Source organism: Branchiostoma lanceolatum, chromosome 4, assembly GCF_035083965.1.
Source record: "Branchiostoma lanceolatum isolate klBraLanc5 chromosome 4, klBraLanc5.hap2, whole genome shotgun sequence".
Classification (NCBI taxonomy): domain Eukaryota; kingdom Metazoa; phylum Chordata; class Leptocardii; order Amphioxiformes; family Branchiostomatidae; genus Branchiostoma; species Branchiostoma lanceolatum.
Window position 1 is genome coordinate 28,574,997 of NC_089725.1, and position 13,702 is coordinate 28,588,698.

Consider the following 13,702-nt stretch of genomic DNA (forward strand, 5'->3'; position numbering starts at 1 on the left):
GAAGGGTTTCGAGGGGCTGGGTTTGAGTTTATATTTCTCATAATGTGCTTCGAACTGACATTAGATACTAGCATGGCTGAAAAGCGTATGAATTGGTGTGTTTTGGGTGAAAATTGCGTTTCGATCTGAGCCTTACTTCCGGATATCCATCCGCGTTGATGGTGAAATGTCCCTTGGCCGGAGATTGACCTTTGTTGCGTTCTGTGGGTCATGCTGACATGCCTCGCGCCGTGGATGATTAAAGAAATCTAAGTACTAGAATTTTCTTTATAATTGGCTCGACTGTACGCTAGGTTTTTCTCTTTCTGACAACATCAGTCGTTTCTACCTAGAAAATTTTTTCTACGAGTTTTATCCTACGCAAAAGTGCCAAAATTTGACCATCGTTTTTGACGTGAAAATTATGTTTTTGTCTCCTGATTTACCAAAATTAGAGAGGTTGAAGAAACAGAACTCAGCTGGTCCTATAGCGGAAGGGATAGGCTTTCATCCCATACACAGTTGATTTACTTCGGAATACTTCCCTGGAAGAGACAGTACCTAGACTCGAGGGTGCGCAGCCTCCAATTGAAACCCCAAATAAACTGGGGTGTGCTCCCTTAACCCTCAAACACCCGAGTGGGGTCATTTTTGACCCCAGGCATGGATTTTGATGTGCTATTTGAACATGTTTGATCTGAAAAAAAATTCCTTCATAAAGTGTAGTGCACTATATGTTTACGCAATAAAATCAATACTGGTGAAATTATAAGGTGCGAATGGTATAATTATACTTATCTGCCAATAGCTCTGGATTCCTCCTCATTTCCACTTTGCTCCATCAATGATGGCATCAACTCACGTCTGAAGCTTAGTGCAGTTCCATCGCAAATCACCAATTTTGGTGACGTGCCACAAACAGGACACATAAATCCATCATCATAGTGAATGTCTAACAATTGAACAAAGGAGTGCCACGCCAATCGGAACTTGTTGTATGTTAGTTGGAACTTCACGATACCAGCATCTGCCATATGTTTGCACAGTGTTTGGTGATAGCCAAACAATGTTAGCCTAGAATAAAAAAAATAGCATAATATTAGAAAATTAAAGGTATAAATCTTGGTAATGAATAAAAAGTAGGATACTTTCCAAACATTCCTCAGAGATCCCAGTTGGTCTCCACATATATGCACATTCATACCTTATAGTGTATTACCAATGATCATATCTATAACTACTTGTAACAATATGACTCCTAAAAGCAGTGATTGTCTTATTGTCATCAAATTATATCAGTCATAAATCATGCAAATTAGTGTCTCATTCACATAATCCCGAGAAAATGCTAGAATTGCTGACTCTAGATCATTTGTCGAGAGGTATGAGATCGTGGAACTCTACAGGGGAAGGTTCTATTTCACAAAAGTGCAGTTTTGGCTGAAATACACACCTTAAAATATGGTGGCAGTCTATTTTGTGATTTTTTCAACATTAACATAAGCCCCTTGTATATACCTTGAATATGTACTAAACTAGTATAAAGGTATGCTAGCAAACAAAATTAATGCCTCTAAGTATAAGTACTTTGTGGTAAGAAGGCATTTAACTAAATATCTGAACCCAAAATCTGTTCTCCACACAGATATAGGCTATTACAAAATCACCACCATTGCAACAAGAGATACAAAAATTGAATTTCTGCTGCAGTACCAAGGTCATATACTAGGGGGCCCAAAATCGACCTTGAATTTCGGCTTCACAACACCTGCCCACATACCAAATATCATCGTAATCCGTCCAGAGGTTCTTGAGTTATGCTGACTACAATAGTCCGGAAACACAAACACACACACACACAGACACACCAAAAACAATATCTCCATTTTTCATGGAGATAAAAATGGAGTAGTTTCATTAGAGTATGCACAGGGGGGGTTAGAGTCCAAAGATTGCCCAAATTTTGCGATTTCTGTGGTCAGATAGACCATAACCATATCCATATTTTGACATGCGTATTTTACAAAGTTCAGATTAATACCCCCCAATGTTCCTCTCATTATCAATTACGCAAATTAGATCATGATAATCAAATTATATCAAGCATCACGTAAGCTACCTACCTATTAAAATCAATTATCCTAGAATGTCCAGATCATGAGCTATCAAAACCAGTTCAGCTGCAGTATCATAACAAGCTGCTATAGAGACCCCTAAATCACTTGCAGGTCTCATCAAGACCTACTCACCTACCAAATTCAATGACAATAGAGCTACTGTGCAAAACCACATATACACATACATACATACACACAAGCAAATTCTACAAAAAACATAAACTTCTTGTTAAAGGTAATGTATCAAATAAAACATCAGTCAATTACAAACATATTGATATATGTTTACAGGGGTTTTTCTATAAAGAATTAAACAAAAGGGAGCACACACAGGCGAGGGAGTGAATTCTATGTATTTATGGAGGAATGGATCGCTGAGGGATGGCTGTATGCTGGGGATTAAGCTAAAATCTGAATTCGACAAGGGGGCGCTGGGCTGAAACAAGAGGGAGCAGCGCCCCTCTTTCCTGATTTAGATGAACCCCTGTGTTTATTATTATTCTATCAGCAAAAGGTATTCATATGGTGATTTGCTACAAATGGGGTGTAGCTAAGTTATAAACTTAAGGTAGCAGACATTAAAGGTTCAAAATCGTACTTTTTCAAATCATAACATCCAATACTCCACAATGCAAGATGGAGAAGATGGCCAAGTATTAAACCTACCCAGTCTGGAGGAAATGGTACATGTAATCCCTCAGGAGGTCGTGGGATACCAAGAATGACCCCATGTTGAGGATGGCCTCGGCTCGTCCATCAAATGGCAGGCTATGGCCACAACTGTCACAAGTCTTGTCATACACTGCACATGAATACAAATGGTTATAATCATAAGATGGTTGGCATATGACAAGGATACATCCTTTCCATATCATAGACAAAATTTGAATAACTAAAAAATATTGCAGGACAAACAGAGATGAACTTGATAAATTATGCACCATAGCTGTTAAAATTACTGTTTTCATATTAAAAATTTCAATTGATATACCCATTCTTTCATATTAAGGAACGATATGTAAGTAACATTTTTGTCATTAATATTTTCTTCTCACCAATAAATTTGCAAGTACTTAACGGCACTGAACCTTGATCCGACGCAACCTTAATCCGACACTTTTCAGTATTCCCCTGTGAACTAAGACCTGGCGCTGATATGCAAAATATTTTGATTGCTTATAAATCACAGTAAGGTAGGCAACTTAAAAATGTGCAATGGTAGGGCCCTGAAGAGAACGTGAAAATTTGACATGTTTTCATCACATAGGGCATGTCGTGGGAGTTGTGTCAACATAAACAATGGTTAACAAGTGATATGGATACACGACTGGTGACCTCTCTCGACCCACACGGTCGATTTCCGTTTGATGAAAATGTTTGGATCGGGGTTAAACGACTGATCTATTGACTTTGTGGCTCCTGTGCTTGTATTTGAATTGGTCTATAACAAAATTCCTGTTCATAGTATTATTTTCAGTGTGCCCGTCCACTTCACTCATGCCCTACAGATTTGCAACAACTCAGAAAGTAAAGTTGGTCCAAATTTGAGCTTGTTACCAGGTCAGTTGATTTTGACTTCGTCCGTGTCCAAGAGATGGTACCGTCATATATGGGATTTATGATTATTAGTGTTTGACGGACGTTGCCCGAGCTCCGTTCAATTTGTGACGGGGCAGGTTTTCAGCGAAAAATACGGTCGAAGCTCGGGCGATTTTGAAATTCGGAGAGCTTCCGGCGATCTACAAAATCGGCCGATGCTCGCATGAATTGTGACGCCGGCTTTATGAGTACAGTCAAACCTGGCCGAGCAACCACCTGGCGCAGGCAACTAACTGCTGTCAGAGGACACATTGAAACAGTCCCATCCATTTTTACATAGTTAAGACCCTCTCCCAACCAATCGTCTTCCCTAACCAGAAACCACTTTTTGTAGTCCCAAAGGGCCATTCACCCTCCCCTCAACAACCAAAATAGATTTTGTTTGTACAGCGGCATCCAAACAAGCAGCAGCCTCTTCAAAGTGAAGATTTCTGTAAGCTCTAGCACTATCAGCCATTGATTTCATTTTAACACCAGGAACAGAAACAATTCTGATACTCACCGTATTTCACAACAAAACCAGAAACACCATTGAAGAGGTATATGCAGTTGAATAAGTTAAAATCTGTTACTGAACCTTTTTTGTGTCATCAGACAAAATCAGTCAAGCACATATTATCAAATACTGTGCAAGGTACAAATCGTAGACATGTTTCCTGGGAATTTGACTATATTTTGAGCAAAAGTAAGATTTTTTTTTGTCAACCAGCCAACTTGTTGGGACCAACTAACTGTCCTCAGCAACCACTTAGTCCCTTGAGTGGTTGCTTGCACCAGGTTTGACTGTAATGCTATTTTCAAGCCTTGTTTTTCCAGCCACAGCTCGATAATTGTAATACTTGTACATGTGCAGTAATGACTGGGGAAGCGCTACACAAAATGTACCCAACATGCAGTTACTGAAATACTCACAAGGTCGTTTGTTGAGTTATAATTCTGCGCTGCATTTTCTCAAAAGTGTCGGATTAAGGTTCAGATTAAGGTTCAGTGCCGTTAAGACATCCAGTGCAATGTTCTATAATACAAACTGTCCAACCTGTTGCTTCAAACACCGAAGTCCGAGTGAATAGTTGAATGCTACTGCATTGCCCTCCATCAATTTCTTTGTCACAAAGCTGTGTACTGCACCTTGGACAACTTTTTTCATGTGTCACAAGTTTGACTGATCCATTGTCTTGACAGAACTTGTGAGGGCTGTACCCTGGAGTGTTTGTTAACTGACATGGGTTGACATCAAAATTTATTTCCTGTGTGGAAAGGCAGATGGGATTTTTGACAGTGCTGGGCACTTTCTTGTTGCATGAAAGGCTGTTTTTTATTGCCTGCACTGTATCAAGCAATGAAAGACTGACTATGTTGTCTTCATTTGCCAACAGTTTTTGGAGCTGGCTGACATGCACACAAGAATGGGAGCCGTAGCTGCAGGTCAGGCACACGATATTCCCACTGCAGTGTAGTATACCATAGCTCAAGGAGCCTGAGGGAGAATCACATCCAATGCAGAAGATGTCATCTCCAAAGACGTCAAAGACTTCGTCAGTCTGAAAAAATAGAAAAACAAAGAAATAAACAACAGGCTTAGGGAAATCAGAAGGAACAAAAAGCTGCGAACTGTACGAAATGTACATGTAGCTTTTAGAATAACAGGACTGGTGACTATTTGCATGTATACCAGAGCCCGGCTGGATTGATTGGTTTCATATTTGGTATGTCGGCAGGGTGTGACAAAACCTTGAATCTGTTAGATTTTGGTTCCCATAGCACCTTTCCACGGTACTGCATTGAAATTTCCGGTTTTGATACCTCGTGATCTGGACATGCTATGGTCACGATTTTTCTGTGGTAGATGCCCCTGGCCTTGGAACACTGAGACTAAATGACATAGGTTTGGACCCCCTAGTGACCCCCTAGTGAAACTGCAGTGGCATTTATTTCCGAAATATTTGACAGGTGATAATTTGAGAAGGGGTCGACTGATTGTCATACTTTTTGGTATGTAGATAGCTCAAGTGATGATTGACCAAAATTAAAGCTAATTATGTTAATACGAATTAACCAAAATCTAGCCTAAAGTTGCCTGCAATATAGCACAAGATATATATGGATAGATTTGTTTGCCTAATTTCTCATATCTTCCAAGCTGACAATGATCAGCACTTAACAATTTTCTAGCCATAAATTCTAATCAGAAGAGAAAAGATGTGCTTTGTAAAGAAACCCATTTTTAACAATTTGCTGAAGAAAATGGTCTGGTCATTCGATGTGTATGTGTTGAGAGTCACATGCTTTGGCAATTATGTGTTCTATTTTAATTGCTTAAGTTTTACAGCAAATAGTTGTGTAATTAATACTGCATGTCCAAAAAGGTGGAAGACGAAACATATTTTATGTCAAGTTGCCCATTCTACAGTTTAAAGAGGCCAACATTTTCCATCCTAATTTCTCCAAGTTTTAAGACGAATAGAATCCTACTCTCCTCTTAACATCACAAAACCCACATATTACAGAAAAAGTGGGATCATTCATCTTCCATTGTCTTGCAAAAAGAAGTCGAACCCAGTAAGTTAGAAGTAAGTGTCAGTGGTTAAGACTAGAGTAGTCATATGTTACATTGATCATCATAGTCTGTCCGTCCACTCCGTGTTTTATGTACATGTACATGTTCTGTGCAATTAGCCTTTGGGCAGGAATTTGCAAAAAAACTTTCAAATTGATGATGTATGGTCACCGGTTGGAACAAAATTAATATAAAAGTTAAACCTACTGCACATTATAACTAGAAACATCTCCATTCACATGCCCGTAGCCAGGATTTTAATTGGGAGGAGGGTCTTTTTACTGTTTGGCGCGAGCTTCCTAGGGGGTCCGGGTATGCGAAAATTAAAAAAATTGAACCTTCTGATATGGCATTTCCTGTGTTTTTGAGAGGATGTCAAAGAAAAAAATCAGAGACAAAGAGCTGTTATTTCTTGGATTTCAGACGCTGGTGATACAAATAAGTCCGCCTTAAAAAACAAACAACTTGGACGTTGAAAAATGGACCCTTGAGCGTTTCACATTCCAAGAATCGAACCTTCTGAAAGGGCAATTTTCCTGTGTTTTTGAGAGAATTTGAGAGGAAAAATCAGAGACAAAGTTAGCAGTTTTTTTGTAGGATTCTAACCTCTGTGGCCTTGCTGGTGATACAAATAAGTCGGCCTTGATAGAAAAAATCTTGGACATCAAAAAGTGGACCTTCAAGCCTTCCAAACCCACCCTGACTACGGGCATGATTGAAAGTTGTAACATATATAATATATAATACTAGTATACAGAGAGAGAGAGAGAGAGAGAGAGAGATCAGATATTATTGCATTAAGTATCAAGAGATAAAGCTGTAACACGCTTTACATTTTTCATGAAACTCAATATTTAAGACTTCATTCTTGGAATGTCCAATCCAACCCCAAACATACCCGCACAGTTGGCATGGCAACAGCAGCATATGTGGACGCATGTGTGGTGTAGTTGTGATCTGTAATGAGGAACACATAAAAGTTTCTTTAAGGGTCGTCCGCTTTAACATCAAGAAAAAAAACTTTAGGGGCCTAAATTAAAAAAAGGACATGTAGGAAATTAAAACATGAAATTATATCTAAAGACATGAAAATTTTCTTATTATGATAAGTCTTATTGTAGCAAAAAGGGTTCATAAGGTATGTTTAAAAAAACCCGATATGAAATGGTACCTAATACAGTATATACTTTTAATGTAATAATCTAAACATTGTTTTATAAACATACAATAGTGCATCATTTGACCACTAAAATGAAAGGTTAACAGTTTTCACAGCTGGGTGTGTATATTGACTAGAATAACATTTCACTGCTTCCAAGACAACTCTCTGCATTTACATTTATCTGATCTTAAGATAAACCATATTTCCTATTTCCAAAAGGTGTCCTATCCTGATAGCACACACAAGTTACTGACATGACTTTTGTTTATCTTGGTTATATTCAATTGCAATAGGCCAAACAAAAAAATGTAATAACTAGTGTCATGATTAAACATCACACCTACCTCCGTTATTTAAGTCTGCTTCAATGTCATGCTGTAGATCAAATTTGCTCACAATGTGTACAACAGCTTTGATGTGGATGCAATAGTTTTCCGAGATTCCTACAGCATAACAACAAAGAGTTTTTTTTTAAAAAAGGTAAGAAATCAATCAACAGTCAGTCACAATATTCCACCCTGTTACTAAACAGGAGTTGGAATTTGTCATTACCAATGTAATAGATAATGATCTGTTTAAACAAATACTGTAAAATATTACTCATCTATAAAACTTCCAAAATGATGTTCCATTGACAAAAACTATTGGCAGATATAAACTTAATAAAGATAAGTTAATGTAATGTTAAAATAATGTAAAGTTAGTACATTAAAAAGTAGTGAAGTGACTTCCAATACATTCAATATTACCAGTATCATTACAGTGCCATGTCTATCCTAAATGCATACTGCCAAAGTATGAATAACACAAAGAAAAATCATTATGCATGTAGGACAAAAAGTGGCAACAAATGTGACAACAACAAAACCCACATAGTATTGTTACATGCTCTTCTGTAGAAGTGGACAAACATGATATCTTACGAGATGATCCTGCGGTGATGCCTGATGCTAAGGACCTGACTAGTTCCTGCTCTCGCCTGGAACAGGAGCAGCAATAAATCCACTGGCAGGTGCCCTCCACTGTTTTAACACATCTTTCCACAATGTGATATTTTCTCACCTAAGATAGACACATAGTAAAGCACAACAATTATGTGGGAGTAATACAATCTGTCATAAACTTAGAGAAGACAACAGGCAATTTTCACTCCTGTGATATTTCATACGTTAATGTCTTTAAGTAACAATTAGTGCAATGAACTAAATAAGGCACCTCCGGAAGATGTAATATTAGGCTTAAGTTGTGGGGCCAGTACAGGAAAATGGTGAAAAACTTAAAAGAAGTTACAAAGGAACAGCAAATAAAAACAAATCAAAGCTGGGACCAAGAAAAAAAAGACTAATGAAAAGCTAGTTACCAATTGGCTTTAGTAATGGTGCTGGCAAATCAAGCAAAGAAAAACTAGCAACATTATGATTATGAGTTTATCAATAGAATTGAAGATTAATGCATTACCGTCAACTTTGAATGATGGACATCAAAGTCCGGCAGTGCAAAGACAGTGACAGATGAATCACAAACTGAGATAGCAGACTCCTCTTGAATCTGGGAGATGTACGACGTGAAGATGTCAAGAGGCATCGCTGACTGAACAGCGGTCTCTTCGAGGGCCTATAAAGTGATTAGGCATGATTAAAGAGACACTATATTTTAAAGTTGCCCACTGCAAAAGTAGAAAGTACAACATAGGAATTTAAAAGTTAATATTTGCAAACATGGGCTTTCCTGATATTTGGCTAAATATTCTTTTATGACACATCACTCTCTGTAGAAAAGCTCCTTACATGCCTAGTTAGTAATTTCCAGTTATAATTTCATGGCTCAAGACCCCAAAATACATGTTTCTGATCAAAATACAGTGGTCACATTATTGACAATAAAGTCATCGATTTTTTTTTACAAATTGTGTTAAATACACTTAATATAACATTTCACGCTAAAAAATGAAATACATGTGTATTTCGATTGAAAAATACACTTTATTTCAAAAATTCAGGTCCGATCCAGGTCCAGAGGGTCAGGTCCAGGTCCGGACCTGTACCTGTACCTGATTATAGCAGTGTTGCAGTACATCATATTTTGGAGAGCGAGCCATAAGTAAAGGTCTCTGTGAGTCCTACAAATCATATTCAAATTGTACATCAAAATGATATGATTATTTCGGTGCACACGAATGTGCAAAACAGAAACAAGGATGTAACAAAACATGCAACAAGGTATTTTTAGCTCACAAAAGAGATTCAGAGCGGAATTGTGATTTGTGGTTTGTTTGGGTGTCTCTTTAAGTGTACATTTACTTGAGTGCAGGTGTATGCATGTGTTGGATCAGTACGTCATGTCTGGAACGATATAACTTCAAAATAAACTACATGTATACTCTCCTTGCCATCTGTTGACTCATCTAGATATGATTCACAGATAACGTCTTCGAAAAAGGGCAACCTCGACTCGTCAAATCAGCTGTTTTGTATTTTCTTAGATCGGTTAAGTGACCGCCTGCTAGTAGCTTGGTACTGTGAATTTTCTAATCGGTCTAATTCTAATGATTTTTTCTGGACTGTTTTTTTTGGACCGGTCCATTTTGGGCCCTCTTGTATGTGTCACTGGAACTGCAATGGCCTATTTGTCAAAAACACATCATCTATAAAACAAATTTCATGGAGATTTTGGGTCTTCAGACTACTCTTGTCTGAACGCTGTAGGTAAAATTTGTCTGCGGCAGGTAATTTTAAATGGTACCTGCACCAACCAGACAAATTTTAGCCCTGTCAATGAACTCACCGGAGGGTCAACTGCAACTGTGCTTGGATGAACAATCTCGACATCCTGATCGTTACTGACATCTGAATCAGTGGCCCTGCTTCTTACTTCTTTGGGCTTAGATGTGGACATACAGGTAGTCGAATCTTTTCTTTTGGTCGAATCTTTTCTTTTCTTCATCGGAGCTTTGGCAAGATCGTGGGACGGACCATCGCCCCAAACGAATGAACGACGCATTCCTATGAAAAAACAAAGTCTGGTCTCATTGGAGGTAGGTATTAGGCTGTTATAAGTATTAGTATTTGCATGTTACCTGGTGCCTAAAAGAATGAATAACATGCATGCATACAGGCAAGGGCCACACAAATATTACCTGTAAGGTGCCTTAGCTGGTCCCCAGATGAAAGGGCCACACAAATATTACCTGTAAGGTGCCTTAGCTGGTCCCCAGATGAAAGGGCCACACAGATATTACCTGTAAGGTGCCTTAGCTGGTCCCCAGATGAAAGGGCCACACAGATATTACCTGTACGGTGCCTTACCCGGTCCCCTGATGAAAGGGCCACAAAAATATTACCTGTATGGTGTCTTACCTGGTCCCCAGATGAAAGGGCCACACAAATATTACCTGTAAGGTGCCTTACCTGGTCCCCAGATGAAAGGGCCACACAAATATTACCTGCAAGGTGCCTTACCTGGTCCCCAGATGAAAGGGCCACACAAATATTACCTGTACGAAGCCTTAGCCGGTCCCCAGATGAAAGGGCCACACAAGTAATACCTGTAAGGTGCCTTACCTGGTCCCCAGATGAAAGGGCCACACAGATATTACCTGTATGGTGCCTTACCTAGTCCCCAGATGAAAGGGCCACACAAATATTACCTGTAAGGTGTTTTACCCGGTCCCCAGATGAAAGGGCCACACAAATATTACCTGTACGGTGCCTTACCTGGTCCCTAGATGAAAGGGCTACACAAATATTACCTGTGTGGTATCTTACCCGGTCCCCAGATGAAAGGGCCACACAAACATTACCTGTAAGGTGCCTTCCCTGGTCCCCAGATGAAAGGGCCACACAAATATTACCTGTCCTGTGCCTTACCTGGTCCCCAGATGAAAGGGCCACACAAATATTACCTGTACGGAGCCTTACCCGGTCCCCAGATGAAAGGGCCACACAAATATTACCTGTACGGAGCCTTACCTGGTCCCCAGATGAAAGGGCCACACAAATATTACCTGTACAGTGCTTTACCTGGTCCCCAGATGAAAGGGCCACAGAAATATTACCTGTACGGTGCCTTACCTGGTCCCCAGATGAAAGGGCCACACAGATATTACCTGTACGGTGCCTTACCTGGTCCCCAGATGAAAGGGCCACACAAATATTACCTGTGTGGTATCTTACCCGGTCCCCAGATGAAAGGGCCACACAAATATTACCTGTAAGGTGCCTTACCTGGTCCCCAGATGAAAGGGCCACACAAATATTACCTGTACGGAGCCTTCCCTGGTCCCCAGATGAAAGGGCCACACAAATATTACCTGTACGGAGCCTTACCTGGTCCCCAGATGAAAGGGCCACACAAATATTACCTGTAAGGTGCCTTACCTGGTCCCCAGATGAAAGGGCCACACAAATAATACCTGTAAGGTGCCTTACCTGGTCCCCAGATGAAAGGGCCACACAAATATTACCTGTCCGGTGCCTTACCTGGTCCCCAGATGAAAGGGCCACAGAAATATTACCTGTACGGTGCCTTACCTGGTCCCCAGATGAAAGGGCCACACAGATATTACCTGTAAGGTGCCTTACCTGGTCCCCAGATGAAAGCGCCACACAAATATTACCTGTAAGGTGCCTTACCTGGTCCCTAGAAGAAAGGGCCACACAAATATTACCTGTAAGGTGCCTTACCTGGTCCCTAGATGAAAGGGCCACACAAATATTACCTGTAAGGTGCCTTACCTGGTCCCCAGATGAAAGGGCCACATAAATATTACCTGTACGGTGCCTTACCTGGTCCCCAGATGAAAGGGCCACATAAATATTACCTGTACGGTGCCTTACCTGGTCCCCAGATGAAAGGGCCACAATAAACAATCCCTGATACAATGCATAAGAAAAGCGGATCAGCAGAAAAGAGGAGCTTTGCAACTGAACTGAGTCAGCTTACAGATGTGATTGTTTTGGCAGAGATTGCTATTCTCGTATATAGCTGTTTATCCATAGTCTATGCTGTAGGGCTGTTGTGAATTAGGATTTTACCATGGTCAATATTGACCAACAGAAGCTATAACGTTATATATATTAAAACTCCTAATTTAAATTGCTGACCGAGGAGGGTTTATATAGAAGGGTCTAACAAAGAAAATATGCGGTCTGTAAGCCTGTAACTAGTGTAAGGGTTGTCCAGTTTTCATGCATGGCTAATTACGGAGGGCAATTAACAACTACTTGCTAAGACGTAAGCACACTTTGGCAAGGAAACAGTTAGGTTAACGTGCACGTGTTAATTACGCTAGCCTAGCACTTTCCAACTTTCAGCAAGGGGGTGTCAGGTCGTTTCCCCGTCATGCCAGTTCCCTGTCATGCCTGTTCCTCATCTATGTGGATGTTTCTCCGGCGTTTTTTTCGTCATTAGATTTAGTGTTAAGATGTTCTTCTTTAATATCAAATGTATCAGTATGAAAGATATACTTTGAAGGGGAATTGGATGCCATCCATTGGTATTTTTATTGGCGTGTGGAACATACTGGAAGCCCACCAAAGAGCGACTGCGCCATGCATGTTTATAATTATTGTCGCACGTAACAAAACATTAAACATGAATCATTGTCCACGTTGCGCAATATTGCTACGTTCTACGCTAATGTTGGAGCAAGCAGTCGCCGTAATCGCCAAGTTGACACTTTATTTGGTGGTGTTTACAACAGGGAAACCGTCCCCGCCGCCGCAGTCTGTCGGCTTGAAAACCAGCAAAATTCGTGAAAATTATTACTAGATAACATAGATATTACATCAACTACAATGTATAATCATTATAGTTATGATAGATCGTTCACATTTCGATATCAAAAAGAACAAATGACGGAGAAACATCCACATAGACGGGAAACTGGCATGACGGGGAACTGACATGACGGGGAAACGACTAGAAACCAGCAAGGGTGGCGGCGGGATACTGCCGATTAAACCTCCTTGATTAAATCTATTCTTAATTAAGTACCAATTCTTCAATTGAAACCTACCTGAGGGCTGTGTTTCCTGAAACTCACGGGTTGAAATGTGTTGATTTAGGTATTCCCCGTTCCTCTAACGTGAACAAATCGTAAAAGACGTAAGCAAACTGTCCTAATGGCGACCTACGTAATCCCGTCACTCCCGGTCACTATCATTATTGACCAATAGGATTGAAGCCTTTTCCACCAATAGTAGCGTGGCCGTCTTTTGTGGCCGTGCCACCATATTCCGCTACCCGCCATACCTCGGCTGACGGCGGGATAATATTTCGAGCAGCAAA

General features: G+C 40.1%; 1 protein-coding gene across 2 annotated transcripts; it reads right to left on the reverse strand.

The window, feature by feature from the left end:
* Positions 1 to 601: 601 nt before the first annotated feature.
* LOC136433875 (uncharacterized) lies at positions 602 to 13,664 on the reverse strand. 2 transcript variants are annotated; one of them, XM_066426454.1, is made up of 9 exons: positions 13,431 to 13,664; positions 10,199 to 10,416; positions 8,873 to 9,028; positions 8,338 to 8,476; positions 7,759 to 7,857; positions 7,151 to 7,209; positions 5,158 to 5,236; positions 2,763 to 2,898; positions 602 to 1,053 (listed from the first exon to the last, which is right to left on the reverse strand). In XM_066426454.1, the coding sequence occupies exons 2-9, from the start codon at positions 10,412 to 10,414 to the stop codon at positions 774 to 776; spliced, it is 1,164 nt and encodes a 387-aa protein (XP_066282551.1). In that variant the 5' UTR covers positions 10,415 to 10,416; positions 13,431 to 13,664; the 3' UTR covers positions 602 to 773. The 2 variants fall into 2 exon arrangements, with proteins under 2 accessions (XP_066282551.1, XP_066282550.1); XM_066426453.1 differs by having other exon boundaries at positions 4,732 to 5,236; positions 13,431 to 13,663.
* Between the last annotated feature and the right edge of the window lie 38 nt (positions 13,665 to 13,702).